Source organism: Syngnathoides biaculeatus, chromosome 19 (genome assembly GCF_019802595.1).
Source record: "Syngnathoides biaculeatus isolate LvHL_M chromosome 19, ASM1980259v1, whole genome shotgun sequence".
NCBI classification, from domain to species: Eukaryota; Metazoa; Chordata; class Actinopteri; order Syngnathiformes; family Syngnathidae; genus Syngnathoides; species Syngnathoides biaculeatus.
In genome coordinates, this window is record NC_084658.1 from 3,352,585 (window position 1) to 3,379,941 (window position 27,357).

General features: G+C 40.7%; 1 protein-coding gene across 2 annotated transcripts; it reads left to right on the forward strand.

Moving 5' to 3' along the window:
- The first annotated feature begins 990 nt into the window (after positions 1-990).
- LOC133492736 (TLC domain-containing protein 4-B-like) lies at positions 991-25,467 on the forward strand. 2 transcript variants are annotated; one of them, XM_061805337.1, is made up of 7 exons: positions 991-1,121; positions 9,428-9,599; positions 11,412-11,501; positions 14,855-14,913; positions 15,048-15,142; positions 21,716-21,789; positions 23,139-25,467. In XM_061805337.1, exons 2-7 carry the CDS (start codon positions 9,445-9,447, stop codon positions 23,455-23,457), a joined length of 792 nt encoding a protein of 263 aa, XP_061661321.1. In that variant the 5' UTR covers positions 991-1,121; positions 9,428-9,444; the 3' UTR covers positions 23,458-25,467. The 2 variants fall into 2 exon arrangements, with proteins under 2 accessions (XP_061661321.1, XP_061661320.1); XM_061805336.1 differs by lacking the exon at positions 991-1,121 and adding an exon at positions 1,431-2,035.
- The last annotated feature ends 1,890 nt before the right edge of the window (positions 25,468-27,357 follow it).

A 27,357-nucleotide genomic window follows, 5' to 3' on the forward strand; every position in this document is an offset into this window, starting at 1 on the left:
GTGAGGAAAATACTTCGAAGACCTCCTCAGTTCCACCAACATGCCTTCTCATGAGGAAGCATAGTCTGGGGTCTCTGAGCCAGGCTCTAACGAGGTGGTTAGAAACCTCCTCGGTGGGAAAGCCCCGGGGGGTGGGTGAAATTCACCCAGAGTTCCTAAAGGCTAGAGGAAGTGGCTGTGGAGAGAGAAGTCTGGGCTTCCCTGCTCAAATTCCTACTCCTGCAACCCGACCTTGGATTAGCAGAAGAAAATGGATGGATGGTACTGGTAGATTTTGCATTATTGAATATCTGATGCCATTGTGTATTGTGGCCTTATATTAGATGTCTGAGCTTAGAAAGTAAGATTGACAAACTCCTTGAGTAATTCTACTTCAAAGAAACTAAGGTTTACTTCAAAGGAATTCTATGGCTATTTCTGTCTTTTACAGTTAGCCACCTCATGGGTGACCACTCGGGATTATCACCAGGGGTTCTGGTTCCAAATTTGCATTCATTGGTTTATTGCACCCAAGTATTCAATGCCCACAGACTTCCTGGGGCCAGAAAGTGGGGGGATGTGACATAGCTGAGGTGGAGAAGCAAGAGTCCCTGAAGGAAATATGAAGGTGGAACCTCCTGTCCATGCCCACAGAGGTAGGAGGGACTTTTTTACAGAGAGGAAAAAGGAACTGGGTAAGATTTTTGGGCGAGCTTGAGAGGGCAACAAATGATCAGACTTGTAGCTTGCAGCTGTGGTACTTTTAATAAAACAATTACCCAAACTTCAGTCTCTGAGAGTGCTTCCTCCATTTGTTGCCCAGACTCAAGGGGAAAATACTCTTCATATCTATGTGGTTGATGATAATGTAATAAGGGTGGACATTTCAGCAGGCAAATGATCCAAAACATACTGCTAAGGAAAAGGAGGGAAAAACAAGCTTGCTAGAACGGCCCATCTTATAACCTGATTTGAATCAAATCAATCAATGCAAAGAACTGCAACTCAAGGTTATAAAAGAAGTCCACGCAACTTTCAAGATTTGAGTTCTGCTTTTGTGGAGGAACGGGCCAAAATCACACCTGAGCAATTCATGTGACTAGTTTCTTCATACTGGAGGCATCTTAAATCTGCTGTTGCAAGTAAAGGCTTTTGTACATTACATAAGTACCAGCTAGTGTGTTTTCACTGTTTCATTTCACAGAACTTGATTTTGGAATTTACCAGTATTTGTTCTAATCTTTGTATGTATGGATTATTAGGGTTGTTCACAACATCTTGTGAAATTTTTGTCATTAGCACCTTTGGAAGTACAATATATGTAGTGAGACAAATAAGGATGTGTTATTTCACCCACTGTATGTACACTGCGACTGGTTGGAAACCAGTTTGGGTGAACCCCGGCTACGGAGTCTCCCGCATATCCGTGACCCTGGTGAGGACAAGCAATGTAGAAGCTTGATAAAAGTTGAAGAGAGGGTGTCCTTGAACTGTTCAACCCTTAAGTCGTTTCTAAAATAAATTAAGGTCATCTTATCTCCCAAATGTTCGTCTTGTCCAGGTCTCAGTGAGTTCTGGTCTAGGGAAAGTTTTGATCTCGATTAGTGTGCGTTTGAGCGCAACATAAACAAACGTTATAGTGGCTGCAGTCAACAGGAGTTGGCTACAAATAGTCACGGTGACCGTTGCTGTTTTGTAGCTTTAAGAAGGCTGCTGAAACTTGAACCCTAAAGTGCAAAGATGAGTCGAGGCGGGCCTGCCATCAGCACTTACCAATCACAACAACCCCCTAAAAGAAAAAAAAAAATAGTCATTCGTGGAACCACTGCAAATATGCACGTTAGTCATAAGCACGGTTTGTGGACAAACACTGCCTGCGAGCTTTCTCTACCCACGCTGCTGTTTAGCTACAGCTAGTGCGTGTGTATTGTTGACCTAGCATAGAGCGATATGATGGCTCTGGACTTGACACGGCGGGTGCACCTTTTCTGCCAGCCGTGGGAATCTTTAGCAGCTGAGGGAGTGCAAGGAAAGGCGTCTTCATGAAAGTCGTTTGGTAAGTACGGACGTTTTTGTTTTCCTCATTACGCCAGGCGACGTCAAGCGCCAGCCGAGGCGATGCGACTTGATTTGGCCTCCCGAAAAGAAAGTGAAAACGCTGTCACGGACTGCCTGTGAGTGTGATGGGGAGACATTGTTGTGTCGTCCGAGGAATTCGATGCTGAAGGCGAAATTAATGTATTGGCGGGACAGTGTTACCCCATCAACGCGTCTTATGCAACCGCATTTTACTCAGTGTAGTCATAACATGAAGCTGGCTATACAAGGAAATACGTCTAAGTCACATACTGCTGAACTAGACTCAATTTCTCTCTAAATAGATTTTCCCATACCTTTCTATTAGGCACACCTTATTACGTGATGCTTTTTAATTTCCATCAACTCATGTAAAATACTGACGCATTTTGAAACACGAATAATTCGTAAACATATTTTTTAACGTGTAGCTGGCAACACAAGGAAATATTTCTATCACGTCTGAAATGACTACAATTCTCTTCAGATCTTTCCGGTAACAAGAAATTCATGAAACGTATCGGCCGCATACCAATAAATTTGAACTCCGTGTACTCCAAATCGATGTTTATGCCATCCTTTAGTTGAGGGCACACATGATGATAATTTAATTCTTTTAATATTGTCTATGAACTCGAGTTATACAGTGAAGGAAAAAAAGTATTTGAACACTGTGTTATATTGCAAATTCTCCCACTTACAAATCATGGAAGGGTCTGAAATTTTCATTGTAGGTGCATGCCCACTGTGAGAGAGATAATCTAAAAAAAAAAAAAATAATTAAAAAATCCAGAAATCACAATGTATGATTTTTTTAAAGAATTTGTGTGATACAGCTGCAAAGAAGGATTTCATTTGATTCTAGCTGATAGACAGGTGTTCAAATACCTATTTGCAGCTGTATCACACAAATCGTTAAAAAAAAACATACATTGTGATTTCTGGATTTTTATGTTGAGATTCTCTCTCACACATTGAACATGCAGCTACGATGAAAATTTCAGACCCCTCCATGATTTCAAAGTGGGAGAACTTGCAATATAGCAGAGTGTTCAAATACTTTTCTTCACTCTTTACTGTATGCTTGTCATTGTATTGACGTATTGTGCACAACTGCGCGCGACTCAACCAGTTGACCCACACGCTCCTCTGCTCACAGACATGTCCAGTAGTGACTTTTTTTTTTTTTTAAACAATTGAGCAACATTAACCCCCGATCATGGTTCCAAAGAAGGCAAGTGGAACTGCTGGTGCTGGAAGAAGCAAAGTGGTGCGTAAAACTGTCGACTTCAAGAAGGATGTGATAGCCGAATACGAATCTGGTGTGCTTGTTTCTGAGCTATTGAAGATCTATGGCATGGTGAAATCGACGATCAGCACCATTCTGAAACACAAGGATGCCCTCAAAGCAAGTGATGTTGCTAAAGGAGCAACCGTGTTCACCAAGCAGAGGCCACAGATCTTGGAGGAAGCCGAAAAATCGCTTCTCATTTTCGTAAACGAGCAGCAGGGATAATGTTGGCGAGGAAGGGAGGAGTTGTCTGATGAGGCTGAAGGCAGGAAGGAGGTCAAGTGCTGATATAAAAGCTATCTGCGCCACATAGAACGACATCCAGAATTTTATAGAACTCCATCACCCTAACAAACCAGAATATTGCAGAGCACTGCAAAATTTCATTGATGTTATTATGAGCCACTTCATGAAAGTGCTCAAAAGACAGCAGAAACAGTCTACATAAGATTTTTTCTTTGTTAAAAAGGGGCGAGTCACCCCCACAGAAGACATTTGAAGCGATTGATTTGCATTGTTTTTTTCTTTTGTTCCATTAACCCTACCTCAAGTTGCAAGTTACATTTTTTGTATGTTATATACTTTCTCTAACAATTACTTTGCAATTACACTTTGCAATTATAAAAACAGTTTGTCTGTTTCTTTTCCCCCTTATTATTGCTTGTTTAAAGTTATTCTGCAGTTTTGTTAATAAAAAAAAAAGGTTTACAAGGCTGGGGGCTGAGTCACTACAGATACAGCAATGCACTCCCAGCCTAGCATACTCTACTGCTAAAGCGTACATTTTAAGCAAAAAATAGATATATTTCTTATATTATTTAATTATATAAAGTATTTAAACTATAGATTTATTCCTACTATACAGTTTATTATCAGGAAAAGCTTAAAAAAACGCTTTAAAAAAATTTTGGGCCTTGGAACACATTATTTCATTTTCCATTCATTGTAATGGGAAAATGCACTTCGGTTTTCAATGGGCCTTCTGGAACGGATTGTGTTCGAGAACCAAGACACCACTCTACTATATACACTTATCATAATAATCAGCCAGGTTTTACAGAAGTGAATTGTATCATGAGGCAACACAAGGATATATACATGTGCGTGTGTGCGTGCGTTTGTGTACGCATGTGACTTCAGAGGTGTCTGTTGACATACAACAGTGTATATGTGTACCCCTAACCTGTCATAATTTTGTTACTTGATAGGCCAAATCGGTGCCATAAATGCAGATGGATGAAAGAGAAACTGGTTAGAGCGTTAACCTACCTATTGCTTACATTTCTCAGTTCCAGTTTTATTGTACTAACAGTCGCACAGCATAGTTTTTTTCGGGGGGGGGGGGTCATCAAGGAGAAAGGAAGATCTGTATCCCTTTCATGTCAGAACAGTTCTACTGTGTCACAGAGTACTGTAGCTGCCACTGTGGTTTCTTTGTATTCTAGGGATATTTGAGAATTATAGTCATTCAGTCGAAGAGAACAAAGTTTTTAAAGGGGGATGATAAAAAAAAACTTGAAAAGTATATAGGAAAAGAAGACAACAAAGAACTAGGTGTAAACAAATGAGAAAGTAAAGCATTATATAACTTGTGTAATAGGACATTGGATTTGAGTGTTGTGTTGATCAGTATTGCTACACCCTGTGAGGGAAGGACAGGATAATATATAACTGGACAGGAGGGGAAGCATGCAGGACAGGGGTTGTGGACCCAGCTATGGAACAGAAGTGTGGTGGGAGTGTACGGTATGTTATAAATGTCTGTAGGACCAGTGTGACGGGGTACCCAAACATTTTGCATAGTTACTGTATGTTATTTGTCGCAATGAGTGAGTGGCTCCACACTCATCTTATAAGTCCCGGGGTGGGTGACTGTCAGAAGTGTCCTGCAAAGGACCTTTCCGACCTGTCAATCACTCGTACAATAATAGCCAGTCAGATAGACGCATTGTCTTAACCCCTGGCTTGACACGCCCCTGCTACCATTTTATCCCACAAGTGCGCGCTTGGAAAAGTTCATGTTACGAAGAAAATGGTCCTCAGGTGCACTTGGGGAACGTGCAATTCTGATGAAAGATATCATGCTAGGTTACAATCATTCATTTTCCGAAACCTAAAACAGTTGACGAAGTGTCTACGATGGATTAAGACTCGCGGAAGACCGCACGTACAACTAAATGTGAACAATATCAACAAACGCAAAGCTGTATGTTCGAAGGTAAGTGAGGGAGAAGTATCTTCTCTGAGTTTAATTTAATTATCAGTGTTTTATACATTGCAGGAGAACAACTTTCACTTTGTTAGTGTATACCTGACCTGCTGAATGAAGTGTGTTATGTTTTATGCTGAAGAGTTGGGTTAATGATGAGTAAATGTGCGATCTCATGCAAGAGAAATGTGTATTTGCCTATTTGTACCAATTTGAGCTTTTAAGACAAAGCACTGGGTTCGATTACGAGCCAAGTCAAATGAATACATCGTTATTAAAATATTGTTTAAATGCACTTGTAGAAAATCAAACCTTACTCACTTATAAAGACTACAATGATATTACTCATGATCTTAACAAATTAAAAGTACTCAGCCTGCTTTACATGTGCAGTACGATTCCACTATTTTATCCTGCTGGATTTCAATATGAAGTTTGTGAGGTGTCAAACTTTTTTTTGCCAACATTTCGCTGTAACTCTTGACATTGCGTCCTGCTCCGTCCAACATCTTAAAACGTGTACATATCCTTGCATGAAATAGTTGAGACCTATCTGTAGAACTCTCTTGGACAACTCTGACGCATTTGGCAAAAAAACATACTGCAATATTATCTGGAATACACGAGAATCGTCTTCAAACCTGTTCTGTTCAGTCGCCATTTTGAAAGCTTGTGGGACATGGCAACTGTAGCTAAGGGGGTGGAGCTTAAGATTGCCAGTCGGAAAGGTCCATTGTTGTGACTTCACCGCGGGGGCTGAGGATCGCACCGAATTGAGGCGTGGGGTCGGTCCCAGGAGTCCACACAAGCGGCCCGGTGGACAGGACAGCTCTGACACAGAGTGATCCAGGATGGTCCGCCAGTACCCAGAAACCCTCCCACCTGGTGGAGGCCACAGAAACCCTACAACCCCCATCCTGTGCAGTCCAGCAACTGTAACGTTGCTAAATTTGGCTCTCGTTTTTTTTTTTTTTTTTTTATGTATGGGGAATCATTGCGGAGTGTACTTGAACATTTCACACATTTTAATTTAACCTGTGAGTGGACCAGACGTTGAACGTAAACGTTCAGAACCACTGCAATACTAAACCAACTTCAACCAATTGAGTTGCGGTGATGTCTTCCAGTCTTGTAGCAACTAACTGGCAAATGAACAAATTAAGCGTCACCCTGATAGCTTGTTCATACAGTTAATAAAGTTATCACCAAAAAGGCCAGTTCTGCTCATCTTGCATTTAGTACCACTGTTTCACTCACTACTCCACACATGAAAAGGAAAAAGTACTGAATAATGCACACTGAAATAATAATATATACATGGCATACAATGAAATACACATATATGAATAGCCCATTTCCAGTTTATTTCAAAACGTTCAAACGTTTATTTCCATATTGCCTTTAAAAGTTAAACTTCCATATATTATTGATTCTGAATTTAAATAAAAGTAATTTGTATTTAATATGGCGTTCCTTCTCATAAAACCCACAAAATCAAGAATTCTAAAAAGTTGAATATTGTAAAGTAAGCACCATTTCCTTCTCAGTTTTTGAAGGAAAAGAAAGAAAGAAATGCCTGTCACATTAAAACAATTGAAATATGGTATCTTCAAAATGATATGTTAATCTTCAATACTTGGTTGGGATTCCCTTTGCTTTAATCACTACCTTGATGCGTCATGAAAATGAGGCAACCGGTCTTTCACAATTGCACTATGTCAGATGACTGCAATGAAAAAAATTTTATTCCGATACCACCACATCCTGTTTTTCATGCTCATTGGGCTTTATCTTGTCAACTCAAATGAAACCGGGTACACTCGTTAGGGTGGCGACGACAACCAGAGTGGATTGCGTGGACTCTATTATGAGGAAAAACTGGGAAAAAGTGTTGGTGGTTACTGGTGATCAGGAAAGGAAGTTCAGTTTAAGGCTTGCTTGAGGTACATTATGTTCCTGTACTTTTAATACGATACACAGACAACAGTCAGACTCTTAATCACACCTAAGCTCTCTCTCTCTCTCTCTCTCCTCTCTCTCTCTCTCTCTCCTCTCTCTCTCCTCTCTCTCTCTCTCCTCTCTCTCTCTCTCTCTCTCTCTCTCTCTCTCTCCTCTCTCTCTCTCTCTCTCTCTCTCTCTCTCTCTCTCTCTCTCTGGTTGATTGGATTGGTGATCTTTTTTTTTTTTTTTTTTTTAAACAAACTGATCAGCCCCAAGAATCCTGATTTTGTGTCTGTGTAATATATATACTGTATTGCCAGCCCTCCATTCTTTTCTGCGGCACTTATCCTCACTAGGGTTGTGGGAGTGCAGGAGCCTATCCCAGCTATCTTCAGGAGAGATGTGGGGTACAACCTGAACTGGTTGCCAGCTAGTTGCATGGAAATCAAACCATTCGGACTCACATTCTCACCTGCGGGCAATTTAGGGTCTTCAGTTAACCTACCATGTATGGTCTTGGGATGTGAGAGTGAAACTCGGTCCTCAGAACTGTGAGCCGCATATGTTTGTATGTATGCATGTATATGTGTGTTTGTGTATATGTTTGTGTAAATATAGTTTGTATATGTACTTGCATGTAATGTATGTCTTGTTTCAGAGCACAGTGTGGCCATGTATTTACAGGATTTTTTTTCACTTGACAAGCTTATGAACCTTTGCCTCAAGACATTCATCTTTGCTTTATCTTATTTGACTTGCACACATGACCACTGTTCAATTGAGGTGTTGTCACTGTCTAAATCAAATAACTGGATAAACCAAAACCTCCCCAAATTAAACCCCAATGAAACCATGGTAATTGTTTTTGGCAGTAATGAAAAGAGGTTTGCTGTTACTAAAAACCTAGACCTACACTTAAAGACAAAGTCCAAACCTTGATGTGCTGATAGATTCAGACCTGACTTCCAGTAGTCAGTCATATCAAATCAATTATTAAGTCTTCTACTCGCTGAAGAACATATCCAAGAATGAATTCTTGCATCTGCCGAGCAGACCAGGAGATGCTCATTCGTGCTTTCACCTCAAGTAGGCTTGACAATTGTAATGGTCTTCTGACAGGACTCCCCAAAAGACCATTAAACAGTTCCAAGTAATTCAGCACACTGCAGCTCTGGTTCTGAATCTGTTACTGAAGTTTCTACGATGGCTCCCAGTAAGGTTTTAGAGTAGACATTAAGGTTTTGCTACTGGTCTATAAATCATTATATGGTTTCGTTCCTGAATATGCAGTATGAAACAAATGCTGGTGAAAAATAAACTCAGTAGGGCTCTGAGATCTACAGACTCTGGTCAAATAATGGAGCATAGAGTCCAAAAGTGACATCGTGAAGGAGTTTTTAGATGCAGTGCTGCTCACAAATGGAATAAGTTGCCGACAGAGGTTATGTCAGAACCAACTGTCAATGTTTTTAAAGCCAAATAAGCAGGAGCCCGGGTACACCCTGAACTGGTTGCCAGCCAATCGCAGGGCACACACAGACAACAGTCAAACTCACAATCACACCTATGGGCAATGGAGAGTCTCCAATTAATGCATGTTTTTGGGGATGTGGGAGGGAACCGGAGTGCTCGGCGAAAACCCACGCACGCACAGGGAGAACATGCAAACTCCACATACGTGGGGCTGGGATTTGAACCCTGGTCCTCAGAACTGTGAGTGAATGGCCCTAATTAGTTGCGTCACTGTTCTCGCTCTCTCTCACTCTCTCTCTCTCTTTTTTTTTTTTTTAAAGCACATTGAGATAACTTGTGTTGGAAATGCCCTGCATTATATAAAAGATATGCTTTGTCTTGTCTTGCTTTGCAATCTAGCTCTTTACTCATAGCACCTGTATATACCTGAAAGGAAATACGCTTCTGCTCTGCTCTAGAGTGGAGTCCATTGGCCATGGACCCATTTAGCCAGCTCATCCTTACCATCTCAGTGACCAGCTTCTTCACCTTCCAGTGGCTCTTCCACAAAGTCAGCCCCTGGGTGTCTATGCATGTCAGCCCAGGCTTCCTTGCCCTCAGCGAAAAACAGAAGGTGGAATGGAACTCAAGGTGAGTAGATCGTGACTCTTGGGTGTTTTACCCACAAATTGAGGGGGGAGTTCTGAAAAAGTCTGGATTTAATGTGGACAGAGGAAAAAAAAAAAAATCCCGTATGTCTTACTGTCAGAGAGATATTAATATATCAGTAACAGGTTTGTTGTTGTAGTGTCTATAACTGCATTGTACACCTTACTGATACTGCATGACTATGATAATGACAATAAAGAACATAAATTAAATGCAGTCCGGCAGAAGCTCCTCACCTGTGCCTTTTTGTCGCTAATTATGCCATGTATTTGAGCCTTGGGTGTTGTTTGTTAGCTACCAGTTCGTTGAGATTTAAGATGAGTCTGCGTGAGTATACAAGCTTCCTGTTGTGTATTTGCCTCTTTGTCACAGCCAGCGTTCCTGTGCCACCACATCCATGTGTAGTTAAGGCTTGTATTTGCCTAGCAGTTATCTGACCTCGTTTTCATGACCTTGCCTTTTGCCATGTGGTTTTATACCTTTGCCTTTTTTGGACTGATTACCTGTATGTAACCTCACCTTGAAATAAAATCACACTCAAAATTATGTCACTGCCTCGGAGTCCTGCATTTGGGTCCAACACCCATTTGAGACCCTCCTCGCGGATGTCTGCATGAGTAGCCCCGTAGGGACCTTGGTACTTGGCGTCCTAGCCAACCTCTTGAAGTACTGAACCCAGCTCCTCACTTTGCGTGGCCTTAATGGCCACCAGACAGAGTGGGGTGGAGGTTTGTGCCATCCTCCGGGCCCCCTTCTACCCGCCCCTGGTCGGTAGTTTGTTTTTTGTTTTGTCGCCTCTGGGATCTGCGCGTTGAGAGTGGTCTCTGTCAGGGGCGTGGCCACATATTGAATATTAATGAGAACTCAAGCCATCTCAGTTATCAGGCATATAGACCCACTAGAATAGCTTGAAAGAGGCCATCCTGGCCATTTCAAATCTAAAACATCTTTGCCGACTAATGACATGAGACCTTTAATTCTTCCATGACTTTTTTTTTTTTTTTTTGGATGGGTGCATTAATACCTACTATCTTAAATTAATATATTGTTTCAAAATGAAAATATTTAAATTGATGTAATGTAACATTCCGTATTTGTCAGTACTGCCATTTCTATCAACTGAAAATGAATAGTAAATAAATTGGATGCTCCTCATGTAAAAAATAAGTCATTTGAGTTCACAGTCAAGTAAGCAATGTCACGATCACTTTATTGGATTTATTGACCAAGTGTAAAAGCCAGACAACATTTGTTGCCAACTTGTTAGCTATGTGCTGACTTATCGGAACAGAGTAGACATCTTGTACTGAGATATTGGAGGATTTTGGGAACATCACTGAGCAAATTGGTTTGGATACAGCTGATAGAATTCCTCACTTGCCAACGTACATGACTCACTCATTTTCACTTATTCTCACCTTATTACTCATGATAGCACTCATGAAATTAAAATGGGCGCATGGTTTATGAAGGGCAAATAAAATGTGATGATTAATGGTAATGGGTTCAGGCTACAAGTTAGGTGGAATCTGACATGATTTAATAGTCAATGCTTATGTTACTGTGTTTTGGGAATAGGGTATTGCTCAATTTGACCCCTCTGCTGTGCTTAATCTCTCGCTCTAATTGCTCTAGATCTGTGTGACTCCCTGCCAGGCAAGGGCTTGATGTATTTGACCAGAAAGCTTGAAGCCCACTGACTGATCAACTGTGCACCTGAAACAATTACAGTGACATTTTTAAATCTTAGTCTGAACAGTGTTTTGATTATTTTCTGTGATTTATTTTTTTCAGGACAGTATCGACGCTTCATGCACTGTTCGTGGGAATCTTCTGTCTTTATATTTTATTCTTTGATGATGCCGTCAATGAAGACCCAGTTTGGTAAGTATGTTTATAAAATTATTTTACATTCTCTGCCTTTTCTTGTTTTACCCCTCTATTGAATACTCATTGAAAGATTTTCACCTACTCATAAATTAATAATGTTGTTATTATGATTTGAATTTGGGGTTAATCAGAAGCACTTTAAATGGTGGTAGGTGTGTGTTGATTCTCATTTAACGTTTGTTTGAATGTGATTTGTAAATTAATACAGCCACATACCCAATTACAAGAGTGTGTGCAGACTTGTGGAACCACATTATTTCAGTTTATTTTTACTTATTCATTGATGTATTTTTTTCATGCAGGTTTTAGTAGAAAAGTACAGAGAAAGTCAGAAGGAGCTACATTGTGTCTTTGTGGATCTAGAGAAAGCCTATGACAGAGAACCAAGAGAGGAACTGTGGTATTGCGTGCGCAAGTCTGGTGTGGCGGAGAAATATGTTAGTATAGTACAGGACATGTATGAGGGCAGCAGAATAGTGGTGAAATGCACCGTAGGTGTAACAGAAGAATTTAAGGTGGAGGTGGGACTGCACCAGGGATCATCTCTGAGCCCCTTCCTGTTTGCTGTGGTAATGGATAGGCTGACAGATGACGTTAGACTGGAATCCCCTTGGACCGTGATGTTTGCAGATGATATTGTGATATACAGTGAAAGCAGGGAGCAGGTGGAGGAACAATTAGAAAGATAGAGGCAGGCACTGGAAAGTGGAGGAATGAAGATTAGCCGAAGTAAAACAGAATATGTGTGTGAATGAGAGGTGCAGAGGGAAGTGTGAGGCTACAGGGAGAAGAGATAGTGAGGGTGGAGGACTTCAAATACTTGGGGTCAACATTCCAGAGCAATGGTGAGTGTGGTAAAGAACTGAAGAAACGGGTCCAAGCAGGTTGGAGCAGCTGGCAGAAAGTCTTTGGTGTGTTATGTGACAGAAGAGTCTGTGCTAGGATGAAGGGTAAAGTTTATAAAACAGTGGTGAGGCCGGCCATGATGTACGGATTAGAGACGTTGGCGCTTAAGACACAACAGGAAGCCGAACTCGAGGTGGCAAAAATAAAGATGTTGAGGTTCTCGCTCGGAGGGAGCAGGTTGGATAGGATTAGAAATGAGCTAATTAAAGGCATACCCAAAGTTAGATGTTTTGGAGAAAAGGTTCAAGAGAGCTGACTTCGATGGTTTGCACATATCCAGAGGCGAGAGTGTGAGTATATTGGTAGAAGGGTGCTGAGATGGAGCTGCCAGGCAAAAGAGCGAGAGGAAGACCAAAGAGAAGGTTGATGGATGTTGTGAGGGAAGACATGAGGGCAGTTGGGGTTAGAGAGGAAGATGCAAAAGGTAGGCTAAGATGGAAAATGATGACACACTGTGGCGACCTCTCATGGGACAAGCCGAAAGGAAAAGATGAAGAATTCATGGATTTTTTTTTTTCAATTGAGTGGTACAGGTAATTAATGATGGAGAAAGGTCTGAAGTATTTTTTTTCTTTTTTAATATCCAAAAATCTTACATATGAACAGGGATGTGTACGCTTTTTATTTCCACTGTATATTAGGGCCATTTCACTCATTCCTCATTCCAGCATCTCTCAAGTTCCGATCAAACAGGATGCAGACCGTCGGTGCACAGCCTCCTCCTCATATTTCTCCACAGATGTTTAATCGGTTTCAATTCTTGGCTCCAATAGTGCCACTCGAGGACATTATCATCTACTGTATTTTTTTCATATTGTTATTAGGGGTGTTGCGTAGAATTTCGAGGGGGGGAAATGTATATTTACTTCTGTAACATAATTTAACCACTGTGAGTACTTTCCTTTCCGGATGCACCGTATATTCATAATTACCTTGCAATTGCATGGCAACCAATCAACAACCAGGGTGAAGCCTGCCAATCACCCAGCAGGAATAAACTCCAGTTACTCACAACCCTAATTTAGTCAAAAGGTCTACAAAATAGATACAATATTACACTATTGTTTCGAGCCATATTAAGATGATATGCGATCACGGCTAAACCGCATCTCCGTCCAATCTACTTACACGGTGGAGATGAGCCATCGCGGCTCATCGTAGCTGGCCGGTGTAGCTTATGACGGAGCCGAGCCGTGCTGCTTTAGGGGGTTGTTCATAGCTGCCCTAGTACGCAATGAACAACACCGTCGAGCCAGGGCGCTTTACTGCGTTGTGGTCGCACGCGGCTGAGTGAGGCAGAGCCGAGCCGTGCTGCTTTAGGGGGTTTTTCACAGCCGCCGGGGTGCTTTACTGCGCGCACGCGGCTGAGTAAGGCATTCTTGGCTGGGTTCTTCAGAGACGCCGCTGTCCACAAGTCCGAAGCGCAGCCTTCGCTGGCGAAGTGACGAAGCAGCCCGACACCATCCGACGCGCACATCTACATATTTCGTACGCGGATCTTTTGTTACGTTATGGGAGATTACGTGGTCCACCCAAAACTATTATTTTTTTAGTAGCTGTATACACACCCACCTGTTATTTGGAACCCACGAAGCTCTCGTCCTCTGCACTCGTGCAATCCATTTTTCACGACGAACCGAGTCTCTTGCAAACTTATGAAGGGTAAATTCATTCTCCCGAGTGTTCAAGCAATGTCCAGCAATGCAACGAGCCGGCATTTTGGCTAACACGAAGGAACAACGAGCTACCTTCCCAGAGGTAAAACTAATGGAAACAAACAAGTCCACCTGAGGGTGCTTCTTTCCTTTCCGTCACTTCCTGCTTCTTCTTGAAAACAAATCCCTCGAGAGGATTTTCATGGCGGGAGTTACAAAAAGCTGTATACGTCAAAATCATGTTTTGTGGTCCATGTTGGCTGCCGTTTTTTTTTTCCCATTAATAACATACTAAAAATCATCCATTTCATGACAGTATCCCTTTAACAAAAAATGTTGTTTTTTTTTTTGAGGAAGATAACTTTAACATCGGGAAAACAATGCAAAATGAATACAAATGGCCAATCAAATGGCTTAATGAACATTACACATCACTCTTACCATTGTTTTGAATTTCCGCATGTAAGCTGAGGCCTGTAAAATTTTGTTTTAGGTTTGTGTGGCAGCTTGATTGGCAAGAATACAATTGGGTAATCACACAAAAACAGCACATCAGGCTTTGAGCTGATATGATTTCAGTTGATTAGACCAGTCAGTCAGCATTCTCTGACATCATGGAGACAGCAGTTCTGACACATTGTTGGGTTGAAAATAGCAAACATGATTATGGAAAGAAGGTTTTCTCCTTTCAGAACTGGTTTCAGCATGCACACACTAGAAAATAATAAAAAGGATATTGATGTGGTCAATACAATCAAGATTTATAAATGTGTGCTTTTGCAACAGGGGAGATCCTACTCTAGTGAAGACTAATGTTGCCATCACAACAGGCTACCTCATATCTGGTAAGTGAAGCCTCACTTGTAAGGCTTCAAACATAACAATGTAGTCCTCAACAGAGGAATTTTGATTTTATCAGTTGCATTTATTTGTACATTTTCCTCTTTTAATGTCCCCATCTTATTCTTCTGTTTTACAGATCTGTTGCTAATATTTTACTATTGGAAGGCGATAGGAGACAAGTTTTTTGTAGTGCACCATCTGGCAGCATTGTATGCTTACTACTATGTACTGGTAAGTGCCCTATTGTCCAATAGCAGAACGTGCAGGCAAGATGGGAAGGAGACGATCAAGGATGAACAGCAGTGTCCTGAGTGTCTGGCCGTTTTCTTGGGAAACTGACAAATAGATGTTCTTTGAAAGTTGTTCTGGGTTGGCACAAATCGAAGGTCAGTGCACACAGGAGCCAACTTCTGTGACTCAAAGTGCAATCTTAGGAGAGTTACAGCACAAGTATATTATCAGGATTTATGGGAGCATAGAGCCTATCCCACCTGAGTTTGTACAAAAGGTGAACTGAACTACACTGTACACTAGCTTCCAGTATATCATAGAGCGATAATGCTCAGGTTTTAACTGGTAACACTCTCTGCGTGAAAGTTAACTATTGCATTTTAATCACTACACTACCAATGGCCTACAAACGTGCATTCAAGAAGTAATAAAAAAAAAGACATACATTATGCTCATCAGGGGGCACGGTGGCTCATATGGTAAGTGTTGGCCTCACGGTTCTGAGGTCCCGGGTTCAATCTCGGAACGACTGTGTGGAGTTTAATGTTCTCCCCGTGCCTGCGTGGGTTTTCTCTGGGCACTCAGGTTTCATCTCACAGTGATGGAAGTCCTCCCGGAATTCTGGATTTTTAAATTTTCTTGAAAATTGCTCCGGAAAAATTGCCTGAAATTAATCTGGATATTAGTTGACAACATTGAACGAACATGCGTTTGAGTTCGTTGTTTTGCTTTCACAAGCGTAGCCATGTTGAGGCACTAACACTAGTAACAGTTACGCCCCTGCCCTCGCATTCTCTCAAGACGTTGCTTATTTTGTGTGGTCTTGACATTAATTTACGTGTTTCTTTCATAAACGTTGTGATTTAAACAAGCCTACTCCAAAACAACCGGTATTCACCGGAAACAGAAAATGCAAGTTAATCGTACGGAGCATGTACAAAAGCGCATGTTCAGAACTGCTTCACGTAATGCCAGCGCATTTACGTCGAAAGTCATCAACATCATGAGCCATGTCATTGGAAATTCAGTTACACCAGGCAGGGGTGCTCATTGCATCGGATCGCAAGGCAATGTGACGGCGTTAAAAAAAAAAACAACTCTTGACTATCATCCACCTCGTCGCTTGATTCAGGTGTGGCCAATACCTCGAGCGCATGCACATAAAGGCGCGTTCTCGCAAGCCGGCCTCCTATTTATCATTTCTGAGTTTTAAATTTTAGTTTTCTATTTTAGTTATGTATTTGTTTATTTTATTTTTAATTTACAGTTATGTTATATTAATCCAGTAAGTTATTTTAAGGCCATCCCTAATCACACCCGTAACTTTATCTGCGAGCATGACTGACCACACCCGAATACAACGCGACGTAACACGTTTGAGACTTAAACGTTAATAGTATTTACTACAGATCAACTTCTTGTTGATGAAATGTGATTTTGTGCTGTCCAGTGATAGGGGGATCGGGGGGCACTTGGGGAACTTCTGCCCAATTTTTTTTTGGGTCAATTTTTGTCTGAATTTTTTTTCACAGATATCGCCAGAATGCACCACAGCCATCATTTTTTTTCAAAAATTTCCCAGGGGGGCTAACCCCTTAGTGCTCGCATTTGTATTTTCAGGAATACTACTCCCACATCCCCAAAACACGGAACATTAATTAGACACTCTAAATTGGCCCTCGGCGTGATTGTGAATGCGGCTGTTTGTCTCGATGTGGCCTGCGATTGGCTGGCAACCAATTCAGGGTGTACCCTGCCTCCTGCCCATTGACAGCTGGCATAGGGTCCAGCACTCCCCGCAACCCTTGTGAAAATGAGAATAAGTGCCCAAGAAAATGAATGGACGGATTTATTCATCTAAACAAACTCGGGAAGTTATGGAACTATTACTTTTAAGGGGCAGTTAAAAATGAGTGAATTAATTTATACTACTAATAAAATACTTTGTTTCAGAAATGTTATCAGTTTGTAGTTCAAATACGGTGGAATGGTGGACGACTGCTTAGAGTGTCTGCCTCATAGTTCTGAGTGGCAAGCAAATCCTGGGCCCACCTGTGTGTGAAGGTGATTGTGAGTGTGATAGGCTCCAGCACTCCTGCAACGTTTATGAGGATAAGCGGCTCAGAAAATGAATGGGTAATTGAAATACATTCTTTACGTTTAAAACAAAAGTTTTGTTTTAGCGTGTCCTCTTCCTTTCAGCCATTTTGGAAATATCATTGTATAATGCCTGTAGAAGCGGAGAGCTTTGATTGAATTTCTTGCTTGCAAGTGATGGCGATGTCATCAATGGTGATGCTACGATCTTCTCTGATCACTGCCTCGACGCTAGCCCTATTCCCAACATTAACTGCCGCAGATTGTCATCTACACGTGACTGACGTCAATGAAAACTGGCTCTTGTTCTTCACTTTTGATCTTGGACACCCGTGTTTTGCTGTAGCCTGTTGCAGCTTCTCCATACACATTTTGTTGACCTTAAGAAAATATTTTGTGGTCATTCCCCTTCCAAAGCACGAAATTCAATTACAGCTCTCTGCTTTTGATGTGTTTTTATTTCACCACAGAATCCTCATTGAGATTCAAATGTCTTTTCCAAGAGTGATTTGGTCAGGGCAGGCAATAAACACAACCATGCCCTCATTACCAAAACAGCTGACAGGCGGAGGACAGGCTTAAACAAAACTTCAAAGATAAATAAATAAACATTCAAACAAGTATTGAAACTACAACTGGAACAATTCTGAGCATGTCTTCATCATATATTCCTTTAAAGATCATTGCGACCTCTTCACTTAGTAGTAGTCTAAAGGGAACACAATGCCTAAACCCTCCATTGGATTATTTTTTTTCTTCTATAAAGTCACCTTCAGTTTCTAACATACAGTTAGGTAGGTCTAATATTATGTAATATTGGATGGATGGATGATCATCTTTTCCCTGCATATCAATTGTCAGTCCAATCTTTAGACACTTGCTGTTCACTCTTGGTTTACTCCTTAAAGTCTCTAGATTGTCAGTTCTCTATGGCATAATAATTATGGACATGATTGACTACATGGTATTTTTTGCATGGAATGCTCAACGATGGTATTGGCTGTTGAACCCACCCCTGTCCTCACATACCTCCCTCCCCCTGCCTCACCATGTTCTTATACTTCCTGTCCCTTGCCCCCCCCCCCAACACACACCCCACCTCCACCCTTTCAATATATTCAGAGTTGTAGCGCAACACCTGCCTTGCATGCCAGCACCAGGGCCCTTCAGGGTTCTTGTTACCGTGCATGTGAACAAACTGTGTTTAACCTAACACCTGGCTGCATATCTACAATACAGTTTGTCATATGTTTATGTGCCCGAGCCTCTTTTTGTTGCACTCCTGAAATTTCACTCTAAACATAAACTGGCAAACCCACTTAATGCATACCCCAGAATGACTAAAAAAAAATGAATATTAAAAAAATGTTCTTTTAATAAGGCTATACAGCGTGCATTGCTCTGCCTTCTGTTGTCTTCTTTTGGTGGGGAGTGGAAAAAACCTTTTAATCCAGTAGTTCCCAATAGTACATTCTTAATGAGCGTCAACAATAACACTGATAGTCATTGACTGGGTTTCTGATGAATAGTGTAATGGCCATCATAATCCCAATTCGTTTGGTTTGCTTTAATTCAGATTGGGTCATTGTCTGTTAGATGCTTGCTCAGCCTGTAAAAGCATGTGTCCCTGTTTACTAATGATGTCATTCGTTTTTACTGTGAGCTCCATCTGTAGCCACGTGGGGGCAGCAGAAATGCGTGGTCATTTTAATCCTCTGTCTCCATTTTCTGAGTGCATAATTATGCACACCAGTATACACGAAGAACATTCCTGTGAGGAGTTTTAGGAACTCTAAATTTGGGTACTAGTCCAAGTTTCTGTCTCTTAGTATAATACATGTCAAGTAAATTTTGCAGCATAGTCAATTTGAAAGGTACATTTTGGGGCCTGTAACAGTTTTATGAGACATCCATACTGTAACTGGACACTCATGACTGTCTTCCTTTGAAATTTAATCTGACGTTATAAAAAGAAAAATCCCCATTTTTTTAAATATCCTTATAACAGGAGAATCTAAATTGGCTTCCACTGTAGTTGTCATTTTCATTTGTTGTATTTGGGTAACCAGTCAAGGTAGTCATTTGTTGTTGAGATTTTATAAATTAACGTGCCACGTGTGTCTATGTGTGATGTTCATGTTGAGACTACAATATGGATTTATCAGATTTAGAATTTGGGGACACGTATGATTGACTACATTTAAGTGTCAAAGATACCAATTAGCATTATATTTTGAGCTAGTTTTCCATTGTTGTCCATCAGGTATTAATGAGAAGCGTGACTTTTCACCATAATTTTTGGAATCTGTTTTTAACATACACAAATCGGTACACCATAACATGACACCTCCTGTGAGTCTTTTAGGTGCATGCTCAAACAATTTCTCATTGTTTGTGTCTGTCGCTTCATATTTGCTTATTGTAGAGGCATTTTTTTGTTGTTGTTTTTCTAATCTGTCTGTTTTTCTGTCTGTCTCTTTAACATTATTCGCCTCTCTTCAAACCCGACATGCAAAAACAGTTCATGCAAAAACTACCAAAAAGGTGTGAGTGTGTGTGTGTTTTATCATTAAGGGAGCTCTTATGGGGACTTCCTCTTTATTTTATTCCTGTCTTGTCTGCTGTTATTGCTGTTTGGTTGCACTGAGCAGATGTGATGCCCAGTCACAGTATGGACTTACCAGTTCCTAGAGGTACTAGCATGCTCGTGCTAGGTGGAAATTACTGTACTGTAGACAGCATCTACATTGATTTGTATCCCTTAGTAAGTATGTTTTAATGACAAGCTATAATTTCAGGCTCACAAGGTAAGTGTTCAGTTTTTATGGTTTTCAAAGTTAGAATATAAGTCAAATATGATGGCCAAACATTAAATACACTAATGAGATTCATATATAAAATAAATTGTAGTTATATGGAAAATGCTGTTTTCATTGATAGTTTGAATTTAGTTAATTTGCTTGCTCTGTCATAATTTTTTTTACCCCATGAAGTACCATAATTTCTCAAAATGTGCAAATTTTTTTCCAAAAATATTTTCAAAAAGTTAATAGAGCGCATTATATTTAGGTGTGGATGAAAAATAAAAAAGACAATCACATTGTATAGTTGTATACAGGTACATAGAGTGGTTAAAAAAAAAGGTAGACCTATACATTTTGATATGGTATTCAATGTATTGTGGTACAAATTTATATTTACATAGTTGTGCTGCTGCTTTTAAAAGAAATGTCACCACACGTGCGGATGACGGCGCTGACCCGGAAATTGTGCCGCAGTCCGAACCAACGATAGCTTGCCTCAATGGTTTCAGGTGTGTATAAAAACAATGTGAGCTCAAAATCCGTAATACGAGCGTCATGGGCACATTAAAAAAAAAAATGGGAGCATGCACACAATTGAAATGGTTGCTTTTTTTTTTATTTTATTTTTTTTACATGTGCCCATTACCCTCGTTTCAATGTAGTTTGAGCTCACGTTGTTTTGATAGCCATCTGACGCTATAGGAAAGCTCTGGCATCAGGTGGGAGAGAGGCTGCGCTACGGAACCAAAACTCTTGGGATTAAAAAAAAAAAAAAAAAAATTCCCCACAAATGCCATGGATGGCACAGAGGATGACATTCTCATTCGACTGAGAGTCGTTCCTACAGTAGTGACTTAACTCAAATTTCAACTTAAGTCGGATTCCACCATTAAAATCCAAATTTACATCAAAATACTAGGTACAAAAAACAAATACAATGAAATAAACAAGATGATGTACTTAGCATTACTGCTGAGAGGTGGACCCTGGTCCTCAATCTTCTTCATCTCGACAAGTATCAAAGAACCTTGTTTTGTGATCATTGTATCCAACATAGGAAAGGAACCCTTCACGTGATCTAAAATATGGGCTTTGTCTTTAATAATTGTCACCACGGTCGACCGAATGAAGCCTTGGTGGTGTTGGTGCCTCTCCTTTCTCCAATCTTTTTATGATCTTGAGCTTCGTTTCCAAGGTCATGGATTTTCTTTTGGCTGCAGAAGCATTGCTAAAAGACACAGCTTTCTTCTTTGGGGGCATAATGTCTGAAAAGGAGGGCGAAAATTGCAAAGATACTTCCAGCGCACTAACACGGACAAGCAATAGCCAGACAAAATGGCGGACGGGGGATGGGCGTTGTAAAGTCGAAACGTCTGATGTCGAGACAGTCTTAACTCGAGAACTCCCTGTACAAGTACACATCCTAGGAACATTAACACGTAGCATTTACTTCAATTTACAGTAACTTGACCATGACACATGATATAAGTAGTTTTTGGTTGCCACTTATCAACCCGCATACATAAGCTGTTAAACCTCATTTGATTTTGTTTTGATACATCTTGGAAACTTAAATATGTCCACACTGGAAACATTGTAAAGATCCCATTGATGCTGTCTTGTTTTGTGTACCTTTTTACGTCTTGTTTTCCTCTTTTTACTCCTTTTCCAGGGCCAAGGCATGTTGCCTTATTTTGCTAACTTCCGTCTGCTTGCAGAGTTTTCTACTCCATGCGTGAACCAGCGGTACGTACCATCATGTTCACGATTGGGGCTACAAAAAAAACTTTTTTTTTTTAATTAAGCATTTAAAAACATGACAAATTTTCAAATACTCAAAACAATCTCTATCCCAGGTCATTTTGTCTCTGGGAGCTGCCCTGTTATTTTCTTAAAAAAAAAAAAAAAAACTATATGCTGCTGTCTATATATCATTGTGCTTTCTGTAGCATCCTAAGAGGCCACAACGTGACACTAAAGCCCAGGCTAATAGTGATCGTCCACTTGACATCACTGTTTTCAGGCGCCATATTGCCGGTCAAACAAAGCTGTTCAGCAGTGCGGGAGTCGTTGAACCGGAGCAGATTTTTCAAACTGCCCGAGGCGTCTTGTGCTGGTGGTTATCACAATAGAGGAGACAGTTCTTCAAATAGATCATTCTATGGAATACCACATGAAAATATGAGAAAAGATCGATGGATTTCAGCAATTAAATGGGATGGATGGTGCCCAGCGACACGCCTGTTTAGCAATCATTTAATTTCAGGTAGGAATTATTCTCAATCTCAAATTATTAAGAAGTATTTATAACGCCAAGTTGACTCATTTGAGAACAATGCGTGTTTAAAAAAAATAAATAAACAGCCTGTTACAGAGAGGTTTACGGACGGAAGCATATGGCAGCAATTCGATTCTTTGTATGGAGGAGATGACTCCCGTCCTCATTTTTTTTCCCCCAATCATAGTTAATGAATGCGATTTTGTGTAAAACCAGGGGTCATTTATTTAAATATTGGTATTTGTATTGAAAAATCTGAATGGATCCATCACTATGTGGGATTTATTCCTGATTGAGAAAAAATCCAACGAAGTATTTGTATGCGTCCAGACTTTTATAAGCTGTCAAACTCTTCTGTGTAAATCTCACCGACTTATTCACCAGATACATATGTACATCCAGTTGTCCAAGTCAAGCGGAAGCAAATTAACAGTCAATTTTCTTATCGGCTGAAACCTCGACTTCAGCATTAAATATGGATCCTGTATGCCAAGTGTCTCTAATTTTTCCATGTACCTTCGTTTATTATGACCTTCTAAATATTTAATGGTATCGCCAAAACTCTGGCTGTCGTGCTGTAACATATATTTCTTTCATGTCAACGGAATTAACTTTCAACAATGCTTTGTTTGACCGGCAATATGGCGACGTAAACAAAAATCACGTAATTTTATGACGCAGGTGCACGATCTCTATTGGAAAGTTGCAAATGGTGTCAAGGAAGTGTGTTGAGGTGATACATTTTAAATGAGATTGAATCTTTGTCGGTGAGTGCTTGAACAATGTTTTGTCAACACTGTTGTTGTTATTGTTTCAGCTGGTTTTTTGAGGTTTTAGGTTACCCAAGGACCTCCCGACCTAACATGGCAAATGGCGTCGCCATGGCAGTAGTGTTCTTCATGGTGCGTGTGGCCGTCATGCCCGTCTACTACAGCCGCATGTACGCCGTCTACGGCACCGAGGCCTTCTACATCGTGCCCTACGGCGGACGCCTGGCGTGGATCTGCTCCAGCATCTGCTTGGATATCATGAACGTCATGTGGATGCACAAGATCGCCCGTGGCTGCTATAAGGTGCTGCAGTCGGCACGTCGCAGCAAAGCCGGCGCGCCTCATGAAAACGGGAAGGCCAACTAACATTAGGAAGAAGGCTCTACTAACTTGTCTACTGGCAAAACTACAGGAGCGAATGTAATGAGGAGGAAATGTTCTATAAGGTGGCACAGGTAGGATGGATCATCTGATACAGACCATCTTCAAGCCATGAAATGACTTCTAAGCAATATTTTGTCTTGCTTATGTTTGTTTGTTTGTTTGTTTGTTTTTTATATTCCCACATTTGTGGACAGTGGAGCCCAATCTGATAGTTTGCTAATCCTGCCACACATACACTGGTAAAATAAGACTATTACTGCCGCAGATCCTCATCAGTGGTTAATGCCATTATATCCTTAAAGAGGATGATGGTTCAACCATTTTTTGTTTTTTTGTTCATAGCGAAATCCTTTTTTTTTTAATCACATCACTCTCAAGGGACACAATAACAAAGGAAGAATATTTATGATTAATCAATTTAAGAATTAATCTGTTATTTAAGGTATTCATTAACTAAGTAGCCTTTTTATTGGAAAAAGCATGAGATTTTGAAGATCCTAAAACATTGTTGCCTTTTTGGAGATGCAGGCATTGGAGGTTGTTTTTTTTTTTTAAGACTATATAAAGGATAAAGTTTTCTAACGAACAAGATGCACAGAGTACCTTTGGAAATGCTAAAAGGGAAACTGAATGTCAAAGCTGTTTGTACATTATCATTAATGAAAGGGATTTTCCAATGGTTATAGAGAAGTCGATTAGCATGATCGCACAAAGTAATACAATGTTCATGAAAACGCTGACATCGATTTATTTGGCATGGAAATGAGTGAAAATGGGAAGTTTTATTCAAGAAGCAGTATAATTATTTTATCTACGTATATAAAAAAATCATTAATTCTTTTGAATTCCAACAAACATCCTGCTAGCACAGTTGTGTCAATGAGATGCAGTGTTTTTATTGTTAAAGTAATCAATTGAGATTTTAATTGATTTCACGTTTAGCCTAACATTTCCAGCATTTTGGATGAAGTAGCTACTCCAATCATTTAAAAAAATATTCTGAAAACATTCTGTGACAGTGTGAAACCTATTGGAAGGAAGAGAATAAAAAACATGGGTTTTTCTATTTTTAAAAAAAAAAAAAAAAAGCAGCAGCACACCTGGCTGGCTACATCCAGCTTTTCTTGCCTTGTTAAACTTATTTAATAGCACATTTTCTTTCTCAGATGCCTGTCACTTCAGTTTGTTTGCCTTCTTTGTTCGAATGGTAATGGGCTTTGTCGTTGGGTGTTTTAACAGTGAAAAATTCAGAAGCCATCAATTTTGTGCATTTTTTGTGTGTTTTTGTTTTTTAAACTCATATTGTGTACACAGCAGTGCCAAGTTGCAGCTCTGATCACACGTGTCTCTGCAAGTGGTGCTTTGTAATAAGCGATTGGCCTCACCTGAGGTCCAGCATAAGTGTGAAAACCATCAATAAGACGTGCCATTTTTCTGTTAATATAGGCTGATGGAAAGTCATCTTTTGTATGATGTTGGTCAGTATTCTAATGGATTTAAAAGCAGTCTATAAGGAATACCGGGAGTCATCTTTGTGCACATGCTCTAACAGCCTGTGATATTGTATGGGGATGGCACTACAAAGGATCTATTCTTCTATTGTCGCACACATGTAGACAAACATGGTAACCTGCCCCACACAGAACATCACAAAGCAGATGTTCAATGTTTTTCATATGCAGCGCTGAAATCATTACCAAGGAAATACTTGAATAATCCACAGTTTATAATCACGTTTATCTGAATCTGTGTATTGCAAATACCAATCAACCCTGTATGGATCTGGCATTACAGAATATATTTTAAATGAGCAGCAGACAATAGGTGGAAAAGCCATGCTGTCCTCAGTTCAGTATTATATGGAGGAGAAATGACAAGAGTGGTCATGGGCAGGGGAAAGATGAGACATTCTGTGAATGTATTATTGGGAAAAAGAGCAAATATTGTCCATTGTTTCAATTTGTTCCTTTATAATAAATGACAAATTCACTCGTACTGTCTCCTTTCAAACAAGTGCAAAAAAAACATTTTTGGCGGAAATGTATACTTTTATGTGTGCACAGTGTTGGGGATTGGCATTTAACTTTTGTAAAATCATTTGAAAAATATTTTAAATCTCATTGCTCTGAAGTTGGTGACACGTTGGGTGACTGCCTAGCACATTTGCCTCATAGTTTTGGGGAGGAGGGTTAAAATCTTGGCCTCCCCTGTGAGGAGTTTTCCTGTTCTCTCTATGCCTGCATTGCTTTTTCCAGGTACTCTGGTCTCTTCCCAATGCAGCCCTATGGGGGAAGAAGCCAGTGTAATCTGTAGGCCGGTCCCAAGGCCGGATAAATGCAAAGGGTTGCGTTGGGAAGGGCATTCGGGTTAAAACTTTGCCAAACAAATGAGTGTTCATGTAAAGAATCCCATACTATCAGTCGTGGCCCGGGTGAGCAGCTGCTTCCAGCACCATTAACATGGAAGGTGTTGGTGGAAATTCAGCTACTGTGGGTCGAAAACAAAGAAGAGCAGGAAAGCTAATTTGTTGGCAGAAGAAGAGGAATGCGCAGCGCCGACAACTGAGTGTAGAGACTTTGAATGATGGGACTATGACAGGAAAAGTTTAGGAGTTGGTTGACATAGTGATTAGGAGAAAGGTTGATATATTGTGCATCCAAGAGAGAAGGTGGAAAGGGAGTAAGGCTCGAAGTTTAGGAGCAGGGTTTAAATTATTTTACCATGGCATAGATGGGAAAAGAAACGGAATAGGGGTTATTTTAAATGAAGAGTTGGCTAAGAATGTCTTGGAGGTGAAAAGAGTATCAGATTGAGTCATGAGACTGAAACGTGAAAATCTATAATGTGAAGTAGTTCTGAGCATCCCAGATACAGAGAGAGATGTGATTGGAGCAGATTGTAATGGAAATGTTGAAGGAAACAGGTGATGAACACCATCATCCCTAAACTCCTCCAAACTTCTTCACCTCAGCGTCTCACCTGCCATCTCCCAGTGGATATACAGTTTTGTGATGAGCAGGACACAGGTGAGGCTGAGGGACACCACCTCATCCATGTGCATTATCAGCACCGGGGCATCACAAGGTTGTGTCTTCTACCGTCTGGTCTTGTCCTACACGAACTGTACTTTGAGGCACCTTATTGTCAAGTTCCTGATGTTCGCAGATGACACCATCATCATCGACCTCTTCAAAGACGGCAACAAGTCTGCGTATCGACAGAATGTGGTGAGACTAGAGCTTTGCAATGGCCAACACAACCTGGTGTTGAATACACTAAAGACTGGAGAGATGATTGTGGACATCAGGAGGCATTCTTCACCATATCTGCCCCTGACGCTGTCCAGCTGTGTTGTGTCAACCACCAAGACCTTCAAGTTTTTGGGAATTACAGTTACACAGGATCTGAAGTGGGAGACAAACATCAACTCTAACATCACAAAGCCCAGCAAAGGATGTACTTGCAGCTTCTGAGGAAGCACTGCCTGTCACGGGCTGCTGAAACAGTTCTACACTGCGGTCATCCAATTAGTACTGTGTACCTCCATCACAGTCGAGTTTGGGGCTGCCACAAAAGGACAAACTATCTGCAACGGGTAATCAAAACCGCTGAACCTTTTGTCAGCACCACTCTACCCACTAATGTAGACTTGTACGCCACTCGAACTAGGTTCAGAGCGGGCAGTATCCTTTTGGACCATCCACATCCTGGCCACCAGCTCTTCCAGCTCCTTCCATCGGGTAGGTACTACTGATCAAGGCAAAACCAGCAGGCCTTCATACAGTTTTTTTTTCCCACTCTGGCAATTAAGTAATTAAATTCTTGATTAGCGAACCTACTATTTCTGCCTTGTGCCGTTGTTGGAACACACCCTCATATCCT